The sequence below is a fragment of the Dipodomys merriami genome, unplaced genomic scaffold (assembly GCF_024711535.1).
Source record: "Dipodomys merriami isolate MVZ:Mamm:240054 unplaced genomic scaffold, mDipMer1.0.p SCAF_15, whole genome shotgun sequence".
Classification (NCBI taxonomy): domain Eukaryota; kingdom Metazoa; phylum Chordata; class Mammalia; order Rodentia; family Heteromyidae; genus Dipodomys; species Dipodomys merriami.
Genome location: NW_027202826.1, coordinates 24,478,761 through 24,497,548, shown reverse-complemented (window position 1 = coordinate 24,497,548; position 18,788 = coordinate 24,478,761). Strand labels below are relative to the sequence as shown.

General features: G+C 41.2%; 1 protein-coding gene across 1 annotated transcript in view; it reads right to left on the bottom strand.

Moving 5' to 3' along the window:
- Egf (epidermal growth factor) overlaps positions 1-17,523 on the bottom strand; it is a 68,383-nt gene extending 50,860 nt beyond the window's left edge. Inside the window, exons 1-5 of the mRNA XM_070022455.1 lie at positions 16,855-17,523; positions 5,175-5,374; positions 2,801-2,982; positions 2,184-2,411; positions 212-414 (exon numbers count right to left, since the gene is read on the bottom strand). Coding sequence (XP_069878556.1) covers positions 212-414; positions 2,184-2,411; positions 2,801-2,982; positions 5,175-5,374; positions 16,855-16,972 — 931 coding nt within the window. The 5' untranslated portion in view covers positions 16,973-17,523. The remainder of the gene's footprint in view (positions 1-211; positions 415-2,183; positions 2,412-2,800; positions 2,983-5,174; positions 5,375-16,854) is intronic.
- Positions 17,524-18,788: the final 1,265 nt, after the last annotated feature.

The following is an 18,788-nucleotide window of genomic DNA, read 5'->3' as shown; positions in this document are numbered from 1 at the left end:
GCTAAGGGACAGTGCCCAGGCCTTGAGTTCAAGCCACAGTGCCAGGACCCCACTCACCTCCCCCCCCCCACACACACATACCACGTACACACAGTATTCTTCTTCCCTTGCAATTGCTAAGCATCTGGCTTGAACAAGTAGACAATCTAAGCATCAAGTATACAAGTAATGCCTATATGCCAGACCCTATTGGAGGCACAAAGTGACTCACCAGAGTCCCGAGCACCATCGTCCATGCTGGGCTGTACAAGGGGATGCACTACTTGAAGTTCAGTGGGTGCTTCAATGGATGCATTGAAGTTCATTCTAACCATATCCTTCCCAGTGTGTTTGTTGGCTATCCAGATTGTCTCCCTTTTCAGTGTTGAGTAGAAGATACGGTCACCAAAAAGGGACATAGCCAACAAATGGTGCCTGAAAACAGTCAGAAGAGGAATCAAGAATGGCTGACATTGGTTCCTTGGATTATTAAAGTTTCACTTTATTTTCTTTTTTGTTTTTTGAACTCAGGGCCTAGGGCGTTGTTCCTGAGCTCTTTTGCTCAAGGCTAATACCATAGTTCCATTTCTGGTTTTCTGGTGGTTCATTGGAGTAAGAGTCTCACAAAGTTTCCTGACCAAGCTAGCTTTGAATGGTGATCCTCAGATCCCATCCTCCTGAGTAGCTAGGATTGCAGGTGTGAGCCACCAGTGCCTGGCCTTGTCTAGATTTGACTTTTCAAAATTTTTTTTTTATCATTGGAGCTTAGGAAGGTATATTAAATTTATTCATTTCTTTATAGTGTGAAATCACAGAACACAGGTTTTTTGTTTTTGTTTTTGTTTTTTATTTTTGGTCAGTTATGGGGCTTGAACTCATGGCCTGGGTGCTGTCCCTGAACCTTTTTGAGTGCAAGGCTAGTGCTCTACCACTTGAGCCATAACACCATTTTGGTTTTTTGAGTAGTTAATTGGAGAGAAAAGTCTCACCGGGACTTTTCTGCCCTGGCTGGCTTTGAAATGTGATCCTCAGATCTCAGCCTCCTGAGTAGCTAGGATTTACAGGCATGAGGCACCAGTGCCTGCAGAATATAGTTTTTAGTTCAAGATCCCTTTACCTTCTGTGCTGGTGGCTCATAATCCCAGCTATTTGGGAGACTGAGCTGTAAGGACTGGAATTCAAAATTAGCCAAGGCAGAAAATTCTGCAAGATCCCATTTCCAATTAACAAACAAAATTCTGGACTGGAGGCATGGCCCAAGCGATGCAGCACCAGCTGAACTTGAGACACTGTAGCAAAGGAAGGAAGGAAGGAAGGAAGAAAGAGAGGGAGGGGAAGGAGGTCAGGTCTGGTTGGTACCATATTGGTGGATGGTAGGATCTGGCATCTTCATGCTGGAGGCTCATAATCCCAGCTATTTGGGAGACTGAGCTGTTGCCTCCTCCTTTGTTTTCCCTTACCATCCCTGCCCTCCCATCTCCACAACTACACTCCCTCCCCCAGCCCCCACCAAAGTTGTAAAGTTTGTTTTTCGACATAATGACTTGTACATCTCATTGTTGCAATGGATCCATCTGTATCCCTATTTAAACAATTTGTTTTTTCCCTTCCCCTCCCCAAATTATACCAACATCAAATACAGTGAAAACAGGGGTTATATTGTGGGGGGAGGGACATACAAAGCAACACAAAAATCACCCTATAAATATGTTAGAAACAATAGCAAGAAAGAAAAAACCACTTGTGTCCTATCTTGGGGTTCATTTCGCCTAACATGATCTGGTCTGACCGTTTCTGCTTGTCTCAGACATATACTAGTTATCACAAATAAGGGAAACCACGGGACCTATGTTTCTTTGGGCCTGGCTATGCCAGTTACTCTCCTAATTAGTTTTACTTGCATTTATCTACTTAATCTTCACAATGATACTAAGAAGCAGGAATTATTATTCCCACATGAAGGAAACCTAAAAATGAGGAAAGTTACCAACCATAATGTGGCAAATCTGTTACAGAAAACTACAGATAAGAACGTTACATAAACTACCCAAAGTCATCATCCAATAATTGGGTAAATCTGTTTTGGAGCCTCTCCTCCAAAAAAAAAATCATGTGCTAAACTACTACAGCAGTTTAGTGAACAAAAATAACAATTCATTACATAAACTTTGAGTGACCATTGTTATGCCATGAGCCAAACCTACCTTGTTTGCTGTGTAAGAAGATGGATTGAGCCTCCGTCATAATCACAGGACCAAATATGAGAACTACTGCCTTCTCTCTTTCTCTGAATCCAAAAGATCCGTTTCTCCAGCACATCTAACGACAAGGCTGTTATTTTCCCTGGTGTCTGTAACAGGGTCTTCACTTCCACACAGCCCAAATCTGCTCTGTGAAGGCTACCAGCTACCTCTGAAGACCAAAATATAAACCTGGGCAAACACATCACATAGACCCATAATTTTGAACAGATGCCACCCAAAGGTAGACTCGCTATTTCATCAGACTGACTCATCATGAACAAGACTAGTTCAACTATTCTAAATGAGAACTGCATTCAACATGCACATATTGCCTATTATGGAAACACCATGAGATTGGTGAGATTCCTGTGAGAGAGAATTCTGCTCTCTAGCAGAAAATTAGGAGCAGCTAGGAGAGTTTGTAGAGTTCAAAATCCAGGCAATGGTGTTTGTGTGTTTGTGTTGGAACAGAGGGCCTTGGTGTGAGAGAGAAGGTCCTTTCCTTTAAAGTGTTATGATTCCAGGAATCTTAATTAACTCTAAAATATATTTTATCATCTGAAAACAGCAGACTTTACCTTTTTACTGGATCAACTGCTATGTCTGCAGGATAATGTGAGGTGTTTACAAGTACTCGAGAATTGTTTCCTTCCATATCTGTTACTCTGATGATTCCTTCCTGTTGACTGAACCAGATCAATTCCTCATTTATCCAATTGATTGCCATTCCAGAAACATTTTTCTCCATATGGCACACTACCTGAAAAAAGACATTTCAGAACTATTATGAATGTTTCCTGACTTATAACAAAATTGTTCTTGTCATTACAAATTTAAAAGTCTATTCTCCTAAGTCCTTGTCATTTTTACGAATTTCCCCAAATCATTTAAGTGATAACATAGTGACAGATAAAGTGCCTCTGTTTCAGTGTTGGCAAAAATATTTCCACCTCCACCCATGTAAAGGCCTCCAGGCATTCTATTTATATCATGGCTTTGGAACTGAAAATGTTCCCGTAATGACTCAATTAAGCAATCAATCATAACGTATTAATAAATTTAACTATAATAACTGCTTAAAGACAGTTTATTTAGTTCCACTTGTTAGTGTAATCTTTCAGATTACATTATCTGAACCCAGTCCCAACCTTTGTCAAACTCTAGCAAGACTTCCTTGGAGTCTGAGCATAGAACTTTGAAGTGGAAATTTCCTTGGTGGCACCCCAGTTTTCTTCTGCTCCTTCCTCCTCCATCAGACTCCTCTTCTCCTACAGATCTTAGGGAACACTAGACCATGATCAGAGATACAGGGTTTCTCTTTACATGCCTAAGGCTCTGTCATGATGGAAATAACTAGAGGCCTCTCAATCTTGGATGGCTGTTGTGGACAGCTCAGGCAGTACAATTGGGGCTGGAGGGTCAAGCCCTGATTTGTATCCATGACAACCTTCATGTACAGAGAGTCTCAGTTCTTTGTGGGATGACTCTGAACTTAGGCTTAGTCAGAGATAGCACAGTTCCAGGCCCTAGGCTAGTCAACATCTCAAAGTAATTCAGCCAATCCATTTTAACAAATGCCAATAGACTTATATATCCACTCTCACAGGTAAATAATTGGCATTTTCAACTTTTCCTTTGTAGACAAGATTTTAAGATAAAAGAATATAATGGTAGAATTTCAGTATAAAGCCAATCCATTCCTAACTCCTTGACATAAATTCAAAAAGTTTCTTTTCTTTTCTTTCTTTCCTTTTTTTTTTGTTCTATGACATAAAGCCTCTAGCTTCTTAGACTCAAAGTTTGAAACTGTGCTACTAAATGGCTGGAGAATAATGAGTAGCCATACTTGTCAAATGTGAGATTAGCAAGTATTAGGGATGTGATCAACTGTATTAGTACCTGATTGAAGGTTTTAAGAATAATGATAGGAAGAAAGATTTGGTTTTATTTTTTTTAAGTGATAATTCTGCATTAGGAATAAACACAAAGTCCCCTAATCATCTGCTCCCTGTAATCAAGCTCCAAAGTACTGAGAGATTCCTCATGGGACCCATTTAAGGATTCTACTAATTGAAAAGAAAGATTATAGGTCTTCTGTATGTGTTTGAAGTATAATACTTCATATCTGCCCTCTATTTCATTTTGATTCCCTTAGTACAAACTCCTTGAGGATAAAAAAGAAAAAAAAGTTCTTCCTAAATGTCATATAATTTTTTTCCCTAAATGATAGAGATTTTTATACAGCTCAAACAAGGTTTTTCAATCTCAGCACTATTGATACTTTCAGCTGAGTAGTTCTTCATCTGGGGCTACTCTGCATTTTGGAAGGTGCTTAACAACACTCTTGTCTTTATCTACAGATGTCCTTACTGCCTCCCTTGTCCTATGTCACTGGTTGTGACAACTACAAATGTTTCCAGATGTTTTCAAGTGTGCTCTGAAGGCAAATTTGCTTAAGATATTCATGCACTAGGCGCTGGTGGCTCATGTGTAAAACCCTAAGCTACTAAGGAAGCTGAGACCTGAGGATCCTGGTTCAAAGCTAGCCTGGGGAAGGAAAATCTGTGAGACTCTCATCTCCAGTTAGCTAACAAAAAGTTGGAAGTAGAGCCATGGCTCAAGTGGTAGAGTACTAGCTTTGAGCACTAGCTCAGGCACAGTGCCCAGGCTCTGAGTTCAAATCCCAGGACCCATTAATCTGTTTTAATCATAACTAAGATAACAACTTACAATATTTCCAAAATTAAGTTGATGCTCTCATATTCACCTTTGGGAGGCCTCTTAAATACCAATCTGTGAGCTTAGTTAATCATATAATTCCACAGATGCAAATTAAATGCCTACATTTGATAGTAACACACATTTGGAACATAATCTGTATTGAGAATTCAGTATCCTGTATTTGTCAGCCTATACATAAATTCCTCAAAGACCAGGGCAATGGTATTTTACCTCCTGCCTCGACCCATTCATAAAAACTCTTTGCAAGAGTTGTCTTTCTAAATCCACCCAATAGATTCTTTCCTTCTGGTAGTGAAAATCCATGATCACGGAGGTGCCAGCATCCACCACCAACTGCTTGTGATTCGTTCCTTCCGGATCAATCCTAAAGATGCCATTTCCATGGGAGAAAATCAAGAAAGGCGCAGAACCTGAGCGACAAGAAAGAAACAAAACCGTTTTATTTTCATTGATATTTCATCTGATGCAGACGAAATACTTCTTCATGACAACCATCACAACAGAACTATTTCCTTCCTGGTCTTGTTTCTTTTTTGAATAAAAGCTTTTTTATAGAAAATATAGAGTTCCTATGGATATGAAAATTAATTTTGTAAAGCAACTTCTCTATCAATTCATTCCAAGAAATGAGGATTGCCAAATCATGAAAAATGAACTAGTTTATGACATTTAATTATCATCTATAAAATGCTGTATGTCCAGAAAAAGAACCAAGTAATTTATTCTATTGTGGAACAAGCCCATATGAATGTCAATTTGAATCATGCAGGTTGAAAATAAAAATGGCAAAGAAAGCATTATCTTGGAAACAGACCTCCTCTCCTTCAGTTTCACTTATGACTAGAGCAACTGGTTTCATGTGATGAATATGGTTAAAAAAAAACTAGTGGCACTCTTATATGGTAGCAGGGGTGGGGGGAAAACAAATTAAATACTGTCTTCCAAGAGTTTGGAAATACTTTGACTGGGTTAGCATTATCACCTAAACTTCAGGATACTCAGCTAAATTTGGATTGCATATACAAATAAAATAGTTCCAGCCCCAAACTCTGATGTCTAAAATGCTCCAAAAAGAGTCAATGCCCTTTCTAGCTCTTCCCTCACTTGATGTGGTTTGTCAAATGTCAGGACATCATCACTTCACAAATGTGTAATTGACTCTAATTCCACTTTCTTCAAGATTCTCTTCATTTCCTTCTATTGTCAGTATCATTTTCTGTAAACCAAGCTAAGTACTTATAGGCATGAAATATGATATGATTTAAAGCAAAATGAAACAGTTTGAGAATTAAGATTGACAAAATTATCATTCTTCTGTACTGACCTGGAAATGTTATATAAGTTAGAATCTTTTCAGAGCTGTTGAGAACCAGGTACACACAGGGTATGGTATAGTATGTGTATTTGATTGCATGTCTTTGGACAGTAAAAGCTTTCTCACATCAAAACCAGGGTTATTTATTTGGGGAGTTCAATAAGGAGGAAGTACATAGATGATCAAACATGATTTCTAAGGAACACAAACTAAAGCCACCAAAGTGGTTATAGAAAATCCATTGAAACCTCTGACTTCTCAACCTCATCTATTACTAGGGAATCTTCAGGACTTAGAGAAGTGTCCAGAAGGTTTGGAGCATACTGAAGATATTCTTTAGTGAATACAACAAACAGAGAGGTCTCCATTGCACTGGAGATGGTTGACAAGGAGCAAGCATTGAGTGACATGAGCTGCAGAACCAACGTTTCACAAGTACCTCTGGATCCTCTCTGAAGCTATAGAACTGGCCTTGACAGGTGAGTAAGAACTGCTAACAATGACCTCATGAGGACTTGGGAGCAAAGGCTCATGGGAGATAGCTCCCATATAAATGAAACCACTAGATAACCAAGAAAGATGACAGACACCACTGTCTTCCCATACCATGCTCTATGTTTGAAAACAGACTGATGGGTCACAAGATGAAGACTGTGTAAAGCGAATGTTTGGCCATCCAAAGTTCAGTGATAGTATGAAAAAAAGAGCACAGCTCTGAACTGAGGGGCTGTCTCTGATAAAGCCTGTGGCCTCTTTTCCCACTACACCTCCCACCTGGTCAGACCAGAGCCCAGCCATTCATTACCCCTTTAGGGCAGTGATTATAGTTCCAGTTTTATAAATTGTGGGAAATTTTATTTCATGCCGAAATACCAATTCATCTGCTTTTTCAAAAATCAATTCTGGTGTTTAAAAAGGCCGACATTTACATTTTTGGACAATACCAGCTTTCTTCTCAGCTTATTCAAAGTAATACTGGGCACTGGTAACACATACTTGTAATCCAAGCTACTAGTCAAGAGCCTGAGATCTGAGGATCAAGGTTCAAAGCCAGCCTGAACAGAAAAGTCTGTGAGACTCTTATCTCTAAGCAAGAAAAAGCCAGAAGTGAAGGTGTGACTCAAGTGGTATAGTGCTTGCCTTGAATAAAAGAACTAACAGAAGGTGTCTAGGCTCTGAGTTCAAGCCTCAATTCTGACATGTATACACACACACACACACACACACACACACACACACAGATTCAAGATGGATGACTCAGATATTCTCCACCTAGAAGGAGGATCCAGGAAATTCAAGTTTTCACTCAGGAAAGGACATTCTAGCACTTAACTTTCTTCGCTTCCTGAAAAAAATGTGAATGGAGATCATCACCCCAGACCCTAAGTCCTGGTCGAAATGTGATCTCCAGGCCTAGCTGTTCCCCAACCACATCCCCCATTCAGGGTTTCAGGCTCTCCAGGACAGTAACCCAGCCTAGAAGGTTCTGCAAAATTGGTCTTGGTTCTTAGCAGAATTTCTCAGTGGCTTAAGGCGCCTTGACACATTCTCACCATCCAGGGTCGTGAGTGGTGAATAGTATCTCAACAATCGTTGTCTGTGGAGGATCACATTGAATGAACAAATTCATTTGTTTAATTGGATAACACTAGAAGGTAAGCACTCGAGTCACCTCCATTTTACAGGGGAAAAAGTGGAAATGTAGAGCAGTCATTTTCCACATAGGATATAGCTGGGTCAGGATCTCAGCTATGTCCTTCTCAGCAGACCCTAGCTTCCAGTAGCAGGCCATTCTGCAGGCCCAAACTGAATGAACCAGGATTCCTCAGTCTTCAGTGTGTTCTACTACAGCTGTGTCAAAGAGGTTACTCCACTTAATTCTAAGCCTGTTTCCATAAGGCAAGATTTTCTACTTCCAGGTCCCAGGGGCTAATTATAAGACCCTTTAAAAAGATTCCTGTGACTATATCCCTTGGATAGCTTCATACCTAATTCTACAATATATTGTTGAATTGTAAGGATGTATTCTTTGCCTTCCTTGCTCCTTTTCCTGACCCCTTTTTCCATCTTTGACACTAGAAGTGTAATATCTTTCATTACCTGATTTCCTTCTTTGAAAAACATCTCTCTCTTCCTCCTTCTCTTCCTCCTACTTCCCTTCTTTTCTCCCTCCCTCCTACCCCCTGTCTCTCTCTTGCCATTTTGGAGTTTGAACTCAAGGGATTCTCTCTTGCTCAGCTTTGGTGCTCATAGCCAGTGCTCTATCACTACTTGAGTAATGACTCCAGTCCAGCTTTTTTCTGGTTAATTGGAAATGGAGTCTCATGGACTTTTCTGTCCTTGGTGGCTTTGAGCCATAGTTCACCAATCTAAGCTTCCTATGTAGCTATGATTATGGGCATGTGCCACCAATGCCTAGATTCTTTGTCATTCTTGTCTCCTCTAGGAGTCATGTAACAATGGGAACCTTTCTAAGATCTGTTTTCAATCAGTTCCCTTCATGTATAAATTTTTTGCATAACATCACTTTCTCACTCATCATTAGAAAGTCACTTTCAACTCAGTGGATCTGGGTGGTTTTTTTGAGTAGCAGATACTGTCATCTGTTATCTCAGAAAACAAAATAACATGAGTATCTTGGATTGCAAGCCTGAGCCAATGGCGCCTGGCTAAATGACTGTTTTAAAGTGTTGTCCTGTGGGTTGAATGGCATTTGATCACCACAGAAACAAAAAGAATGATGCTTCTCCCCTCTGCTGTAATGTAAGAAAACTTCAAGGAGCCCCTGACTTCTTATCAGTGAGCTTAGTAAATTTGGTCTGAAGTAGCAGTTCTCTGAACACAGCTGAGATTACAGGCATGTGCCACAATATTAGTATTGTCTGCAGTCTTTAATTTCTTTGTAGAAAACTTTTAAGCCTCTTGTTAAAATTTTTAAAAGTTAGACTTAAGAAAAGCAAGTAATAAGGCAAACACAATGGGCATGTTCCTGTACTCTCAGCTACTCAGAAGACTAAAACAGGACAATAACTTGAGCTATGAGTTCAAGACCAGCCTCACTAACATATTAAGATCCTACTTCAAAAAACAAAAATAAAAACAGAAAACCAAGTTGTGTGGCACATGCTTATATCCTCAGTTACTAGGGCAGTAAAGGCAGGCACATGATGTGTTTGAGCAGCCTAGGCACAAAGTTAAACAAAATAACAACAACACAAAAGAACTCTAATCACAACAGATGCTGGAGGGGATGTGGACAGAAGGGAACCTTACTGCATTGTTGGTGGAAGTATAAACTTGTTCAACCACTTTGGAAAGCAGTATGGAGGTTCCTCAAAAGACTGCACATAGAGCTCACCTTTGACCCAGCAATCCCACTTTTGGACATTTACCCAAATGATAACAAACAAGGCCTTACTAAGGCTACCAGACAACTATGTTTATTACTGCATTATTTACCATAGCTAAGATATGGAACCAACCCAGATACTCTTCAGTAGATGAATGGATCAAGAAAATGTGGTATATATACACAATGGAATTCTATGCCTCCACCAGAAAGAATAGCATAACTCCATTCATTAGGAAATGGAAAGACTTGGAAAAAATTATATTAAGTGAAGTAAGCCAGGCCCAAAGAAACACAGGCCCCATGGTTTCCCTTATTTGCAATAACTAGTACATGTATAGAACAAGCAGAAAAGGCCAAAAGCTATATACATATGACCAGATGAGATGATGTTAAGCGAAATGAACCCCAAGATAAGGACACAAATATCTTTTTTCTTTCTTGCTATTGTTTCTAATGTATTTATAATGTACCATGTGATTTTTTTGTTTCTTTGTATGTCCTCCCCACATGATATTACCCCTGTTTTCACTGTATTTGATGTCGGAGTCCTGAATCTTGTATATATATTTCTCTAATTCGGGGAGGGGAAGGGAAAAAAACAAAATGCTGAAATAAGGATACAGGTTGACCCATTGTAACAATGAGATGTACAAAACACTATGTTGAAAATGAACTTTACAACTTCGGTGGGGAGGGGTAGTTGTGGAGGGAAGGGATGGGAGGGGGGAAAAGGAGGAGTCAACAGTGCTCAATAGGAAATGTACTCATGACCTTGCTCATGTAACTGTAACTCCTCTGTACAGTATTTTTACAATTAAAAATGTACAAAGAATAAATAAAAGCCAGGGGGGTGACTCAAATGGTAGCTTGCTTGCCTAACATGGATGAGACTCTAGGTTCAATATTTAATAATAACAATAAAATAATACAATAACAACAATAATAATAAGCTTATAAAAATAAGCAACAACAACAACAAAGGTAGGCTTGGGGCATATGTCTGTAATCCTAGAACTCAGAAGGACTGTGAGTTCAAAGCCAGTCTGGGCTATACAGTGAGACCTTGTCTTAAATAAATAAACAAGCCAAAAAGAAAAGAAAGAGAAAGAAGGAAGGAGTTTATCAGGTAAAACTGCAGCCCAAAGCCCCAGAGCACTGCTGGCCCCCTTCACTCTGGAGTCCACTGTCCCCTCGAGATTCCATGTCACCCCATCAGCCTTAGACTGAATCCTTGCCAACTTGATTCAAATGACTCCATCACATCATTTACATGAAAGGAAATCTCAGTTCCACTCTCAAAAGTGCTTCAACTCAGAGAGCTAGAGATCTAAAGAAACACAGAATTACATATACTTTAGTTGGTAGGAAGAAGCAATGCAATCATTACATAGGTGGGTTTCTGACATTCCATCTCAGGTGGAATCACATACTAAGTAATTTTGTGCAATGAGAGTCTGGGGTCTTGAGTTGCTTTCTCTGTGTGCACTCATCCTCTCCTCTGTGGCTAGAGAATCCTAAGGAGCCTTTCTACTTTCACCCTTACCAACCCAGCTTCTACCCAGCCTGCATCATGGAGTCCAACAGGTTCCTAGATGGAGTCCTAAGCGTGGCATAAACTCCTTGGGAAATGCTGGTCTTCAAACCTCTACTCTCTGAAATGTCTCCTCCTCCCTGCTCCTCTAACAAGAAATACTAAGTCAATTGCGTGTCTTTGCGAGCTGTACAGTTTGTTAACTCTGTAAGGAAAGGGGGTTTTGTTTGTTTGCTTGCTTGCTTTTTTATTGGTTTTTGTGCCGGTCCTAGACTTGAACTCTGGGCCTGCGTGCTATCCCTGGGCCCTTTTTACTCAAAGTTAGAACTCTACCACAGGAGCCACAATGCCACTACTGGCTTTTTTCTGTGCTTAATTGGAGATAAGAGTCTCACAGACTTTCTTGCCTGGGCTAGCTTCGAACTGAGATCCTTAGATCTCAGCCATTTGAGTAACTAGTATTACAGGTGTGAGCCACTGGTGCCCAGCTAGGAAAGACTTTTTTTGATGGCACAGAATTGGACATAGATCTTATTTGTAGCTACTTACTTTCTCCTTTTATTCCCTTCTATTTGCTAGGCTAAAAATGTAAATACTTTCATATAGATACTTTTTAGTGAGTGTTCCTAGACAAAGATAAAATCAAAGAATATGCAAGTAATGGAGCTCGTTTCCTGACTCAAATTCCATTGTACCTGTAATCTGGTACATCCTGAATTCTGAGTCCAATTTCTCTGTATAGTTATTAAAATAGAAAAAAAACTTGATGTAATGCTCTGAGTGTTGAAGGCAAAGATGACAAACAGAAAGAAAAGCTTTTTAGAAAAAAATAGGGGATTTTGTGCCACAATCTACCATAAAGGATAATAACAAAAGCTGAAGAACATCTTGGTTCACCCCAGAAAAGCAACTACCAACTTCTCCAAAATCTTAGAACCTTTAAAGAAACAGGTATTAGGAAATCTACATGAAGCAAAGATGTTTCTAAAGTCTGAGCCTAAAGTGTTTGGATAACAGTCAATATCAGTGGTTGGTCACTATGTATCAGGTAAAATTCTAAGCACTTTATGTGAATTAATTTCACCTTGGGTTAGTCCCATGACTCATACTGCGTGTGAGCAACCTGCCCAGATCTTACCAATTCAAAAGCTGGCATCAAACTCAACACACCAGGCAGAGCACATCACCTAAGGGTAAGGGAACTCCTACATGCCCAGAACTCCTACATGCCACCTGCCCATAACGGCTCCATTTTTTCCTGTGCCAGAACAACCCATGCACCAACCACAATTTGCTAAGATTATAGGTGTGTGCGACTATGATCAACCTTGGTTCTCTTTAAAAGTTAATTTTAACATTGAAAACTATAACAATTCAAAGGAGGATACTCTTAGAGGAGGAACACATAGGCTCAATACCTATGTGCCGCTAATCATATAAAATAATATTTATCAAAATGAACTCTAGGAAATGGAAACAAAAGTTTTGTTGTTGTCGATGATGATGTTTTCTTTTTGTCTTGTTTGTTCAGTTATCTGTCTTTGGGAACATAAAGCGGGGGCACAGAAATGGTGTGACAAAGGGGCTGGGAAGGTTGCTCAGTGGTAGAGCACTTGCCTTGCATGCATGAGGCCCTGGGTTCGATTCCTCAGTACCACATAAGCAGGAAAAAAAAAGCTGGAAGTGGCGCTGTGGCTCAAGTGGTAGAGTCTAGCCTTGAGCTGAAGAGCTGAGGGACAGCGCCCAGGCCCAGAGTTCAGGCCCCACAACCGGACCAAAAAAAAAAAAAAGAAAATAAAAGAAATGGTGTGACAAAGGATAAACAAAGACAACAACATAGATACTATGTTGAAAATGAATGACTTGTGGGTGGGGATGAGAAGGAAAAACTATGAGAGAGCAAAAGAATCAGGGACATTGTCCCAAAAGAAATGTACTGTTTCCCTGACTTATGGAAGCATAGCCCCTCTGTTCATCACCTTTATAATAACAATAAATAAATAAAAATTCATGCGAAGGAATAAAACCTGTAACATTGCAACACAAATGTGTTCTCTAACTTAGACTGCTCATATTTGAAGTAATGATACCCAAAGCTCAACTCAACACGGAGATGCTTGTTGGAATATGAGAATTTTGTGAGAAAGCTTTAGGAACTCCTTGAAAGTGTATTTTCCACTGATGACACTAACAATGAATACGTCCAGACAGCAGTTCCTGGGGAGAGGGCGTAATTAGCTCTATTTTACTCAGCAAAATGACAGATGCTATTCACAAGCAACCCCAGTGGGATTTGAACCCAAGCAGGTAGCCTCTGAAATTTATCCTTCGTTCCACTAACAACAACAACAACAACTGTACCGATTTGGGGGAAGGGTTTCAGTCATACAGTGTTCATGAAGAAACAATTAAGGTCTTTATTTTTTTTTTTCACAGCTGGTTGGAAACAAACCAGATTTGAATTTAGAGACTATCCAGCCTTGCACGTGACTTGGACAGTGACCCAGCATTCACTGGCGTTGTCTTCAGCGACTTCACCATTTGCGGGTAAAACTGATCTGCCCAGTTGGTTAACTTTGTGCCACCCTAGATCCTTCCAGGAGACAGCGCCCTGAGGCTCTGCTTCTTCCTCACCTTTCATTTACCAAGAACATTCGGACAACCAGCGTGGGTACACACGCCAAGCAGGAGCAGTTCCCTTCTCGGCTGATGTGTGTTCGCCAAGGCACATAGCTTGAATGTTCAGAAGCCACTTGCTAGCAATTGCTAGGGGCTTAGTCTACTTCAGCATCAACAAAAGCCAAGCAAATACCCCTATCTCAATACAGAGTTGGTTCAATACAGGGCCCATCTGCGATCCATGGAATTCCTATTAAGTTGCTATGGCTTTTTTGATCTGACTAGCAGCCATGGGAATTGGGGACCCAGATTACCTGGATCTTGTTAAAGCACGAAGCTTCCTTCTGGCTGGGTTATGTTGGCCCAAGAGGTGGTCTGTCTCAATGCCAAGGGCAAGAGCTAAGGTAAGTGGAGTTTAAATGGGAGGGGAAAAATAGATGATGTCACCATCTCTATTTAGAGAGGAGATGGAAACACTACCCTCTGAAATGCAGGAGGTGAACAGGGTGTTGACCTTGGCAGTTATCGACTAATATGAAACCTGGAGTGTGAAGTAGGGGGAAGGGATTTTACAAAGTGACTTGCAAGGAAGGAAAAAGCAAAGAGGCAGAGTCACAATGTGACATCCAGACATTCCACTCTCACTGAGGTTGGAGCCAAGTCACTGCCCTGTTCAAAGTAAATCCTTAAAGCACACAACGTGATCAAAGAAATCCAGCCATAACTTAGAACCCAACATGACATTTGTTGGGAATACCCTGCTGGTTAACATGCTAGGTGTGCTACGCTACTCATGTGATCTCCACAATGATCATGGACCAGAGGCATCATTTCCCAGAGATTTTAGAAAACAATTTAACTAATAAGGTAACATGGAGCTAGGTGTCAATGGCTCTTACACCTAGCTACTCAGGAGGCTGAAAACCTGAGGATTGTGGTTCAAAGCTAGCACAGGTAGGAAAAGTCCATGAGATTCAGACCTCCAAGTAACCAGCAAAAAGCCCAAAGTGGAGATGTTGCTTAAAAGGTAGAGTGCTAGTTTTCAGCACAAAAGCTTAAGGACAGTGCCCAGGTCCTGAGTTTAACCCCCGAGACTGACACAAAAAGGAAGGGGGAGAGGGGAGGAAAGAGGGGAAGAGGGAAAGAGGAGGGGAGAGGGATGGAAGGAGGAGGAGAGGAGGAGAGAAGGGGAGGGGGAGGGGAAGAAGTAAGGTGAGGGGAGGAGAGAGGATGATAGAAGGGGTGATACTGATCAAGCTCCATTGTACTCATACACTGAGGCGTTCAATTAAAACCCCTTTGTATAACTAAAGATAAAAGTAATGATAATAAAAAGAAGGTACCATGGACATGAAATGGGGCTTGCTTCTTCTGAAACTTACTTTTTTTTCTCCTCTGTGACCGTCTTCCTGACTCATTCTCTCTATCCTGAGATTCTTGTTAGTCTGATGTAACCAGCCAAGTCACCTCTGAACCACCAGCACAAGTGACAGAGAATAACAGGCTTAGATTGCATGCTAGCAGGACTCTCACTGTCCCCTGAGTTCCTAGAGCTACACAGAAAAGATTCTTTTTGGCCCTTTCTTGGGAAATGCTTCAGTGTATGTGTGTGTGTGTGTGTGTGTGTGTGTGTGTGTGTGTGTGTGTGTGTGTGTGTGTGTGTGTCTTTCCGGGCAACCAGCAGCCTGATTGGGTCCCACCTCTGACTGTTCCTTCCTTCCATCCTACAAAGATGGCAGCCCAGGTCCTCTGTCAGCTAATTCCAAGGCTTCTACCCCGGCCATGTTCCCATCCACATGAAGTAACGATGTCCAAACTTTTACTCCTGCCTCAACAGCTGAGTAAGAAATTCATGGGGCTATTTTTGTCTTTCATCTCCCCTTTTGGATGTGTTTCCCTGAGACTATGTGGTTAACAGATCAGAGAAACACTCATTCATTCAACAGGAGATGTTCTAGGTGCTGGGGGTGGAACGATAATTAGCATCTTGCCTTTTAGTACCCTAAGATTCTGCACACCTCTGACAATGAGCAGGGCCTGGTGACAGGCCGGAGTCTCTGGGCAGGGACACTTCTCATTCTCTCGGGTGTGAGCTCCTGAGTGAGCAAGCCAATCTCTGACAGTGTGGCTTGATTCTATTCTCCTTATTCCTACGTTTTCTGGGCTATTTTCTAGAAGTTTCTCTTTGGAAAACATTATTGTGTTGTCCTTGATCTATCCTCTTTGGGGAAACCAGATTCTATTTCAAAGGGGCCAGATGCCAAGAAAGGAATCCCAGGACAGGCTGGATGAACCTGTTAGCGTTGGCTGAGCAGCCGATTGGAGGCATTGGCATCATAGTGAAGTAGAGTCAGCGGTGAGAAACACTTTGCAAGCAAGAGTCTCAGGCAGCCCCGCAACCTGCGATCCATGGAATTCCTATTTCTCTGGGGTTAAAAACTCATCGCAAGTGGGAGGAGCTGTGGCTCTTTTACTCACTGACAAGTCTTAGTCGTTTTCAAAGTTACGATGCACCTGTTCCTCAGACACTGTGCCAGAGCTCCAGAGCAGCTGGAGGCGGCGGAACTTGACCCTCTGGTTAATTTTCACAATGTTAGAGTCACCTTTGCTCAGCACCCCCCTTCCCATGTTTTCACTCTGTCTGGAAATTTCTGAATTCTTACACAAAGTGATCAGAAGGTAGCCCCTGCTTCTTAGGGTTTAACTAGACAGTTCCAGAAATGACAAGGACTGCGACCATATGTTAATCTACTTTCCACTGGAACATCTATCAACTGTATTTGCTCCTTGGAATCAAGACAGAAGTTCCTATGGAAAGAAACATTCAGCTAGCTCGAAGTGATTATTTATCCCCAGAGAACTGCTCAGATCCATGAGATTTTTACAGCCCAGGACATGAGCTCCCACAAGCAGTATGGAAATAAGCACGCTCCGGAAAATAAAATAAGAGGCTAGAATAAACACACCAGACAAACCACAAAAACCAAACTGGGCAAGTGTATCAGTGAAAGTTGAACAGGTACCTGACAACAGTGTCCCCAGGGCGGGAATTCCTCTCGATTGAATTACTTACCCATACAGGTAGAAGTCCCCTTCCCCTCGGCAGGACAGTTCCAATGCTGTTGGGCTGAGACAGTTACAAAACTACACGGAACCACTACAAGCAACAGAAGGCTAAGTGAAAGCAGCATAATCTTGCTAAGGCTTCGATCTTCAATAGAAAAGAAGTTGAGTGTGCTCAAGCGCACCCCAGGCGAAGTGACTATATCTCTCTCTCAACTGGTCAGGCTTTGGCTCTGGGGACATCTTTTATTTTGCTGTTTTGCTTCCACCTTCTACTTCACCTTCTGGAAGCCTCCAAATGCAGCTTTGCAAACGCTCCAGGAGATTTCCTTATCTGAAGTTTTTCTTGGAAGCCATTTAGAAATACCTGACACCCTTGTGACAGATTTCACAGAGTTTAACAACCATACTCTGTAGGTCTGACTTTGCTGTGACAGGCACCGGCAGGCAAGCCAGAGAGAGAGAATGAGAAAGAGAGAGAGAGAGAAGGAGAGAGAGAGAGAAGGGGAGAGAGAGAGAGAGAGAGAGAGAGAGAGAGAGAGAGAGAGAGAGAGAGAGAGAGAGAGAGAGAGAGAGAGAGAGAGAGAGGAAATAAAGGGAAGAATTGATGGAAAGTTCCAGCCACAACCCTGATATGGGGACTGGGGAAGAAATCTGCAGATCGGATGGCTCCTCAAACAGAGCTTCTCTTTTTGAAAAATAGAACTGACTCCTCTTTCCTTTTTAAAGCTCTCTAGACTCCTCCCCCTCTCCTTGAGTGACACTTGAATGAGTCTCTGTTGGCAAATGTGAATATGGCCAACTCTTCAGAACAGGAAAGCAGAGCCAGCTGCCAGAAAAGAGATAACTGCTACTCACCATAAATATTCACCCAGACCAGGGAGAGAGCAATTAAGGGGGCTGTGGAGAAGGTAATGGTATCTTGGAGGTAACCTGCTGAATATTGGCTGTGTTTTAATATCTTGAAGGATGGGAAACACAACTAAACCATGCAACTGATAAATCAGTGGCGAGCAACCTGCTGATAATTCCAATGTATAACAATTGATTACTCACATGAGCCATACAGAAGATAATTCCCCTTCAGCTCATAATTTAATGAAATGTCAACACCAGTGTTGCATTCCTGGAGCTTAATCTTTCTCTTTCCCTCCTGTGTATTTTATAGTGGAATTTGAATGATTATTCTTTCCAAATCAAAGGGAAATCCCTGAAGCCAGATGGAAGAGACGGCATGTGCACAGATAGCTTTTCTTTCAGCGTGAGTATAACAATACATCAAGAGGGGCCAAGAGTGCAGGGAAAGGAGTGGGTTGTTATTATAGAACCATGTTGGGGAAAAATAAGCTAATAGTGTGAAAGTTAGAAAGCCTGGGGAATCCAGCATGGCTAGATGAAATAAATCACTTCTCAGATAATTTAGGGCATCTCATCACATCTTAGTCCTAGAAAAGAAATGCTTCACCATCCATTATGTCTCTTCCACCACTCTCTACTTAAGACAATCTCTGAAACCTCCAGTCCTGTCAGTCCATCTGTAGCAGAGATGATGACAGTGTAAATTACTATCAATTTAACTGCATCCTAGAAAACACCCTCACTTAAGTTGCTTTAAGGTAATGTTCATAGCAAGTCAAAAATGCAGACAAACACAGACATAGAGGGACAAAGGATGAACAAATGAAGCAGTGTTACTTGCCGGACACTATGTTGAAAATGAACTATGCAATTTGTAGGTGAGGGCAGAAGGGGAAAACTGGGAGAGAGAAAAAGAAGGGGGGCATTGTCCAAAAAGAAATGTGCTCATTACCTGACTCATATAACTGTAATTCCTCTATGTATCACTTTTCTAAAAACAATTTAAAGAAGAAAATGTAGACAAAGCAATAATTAGAAAAATAGCCATGAGCTGGTAGCTCACACCTGCTAGCTACTCAGGAGGGT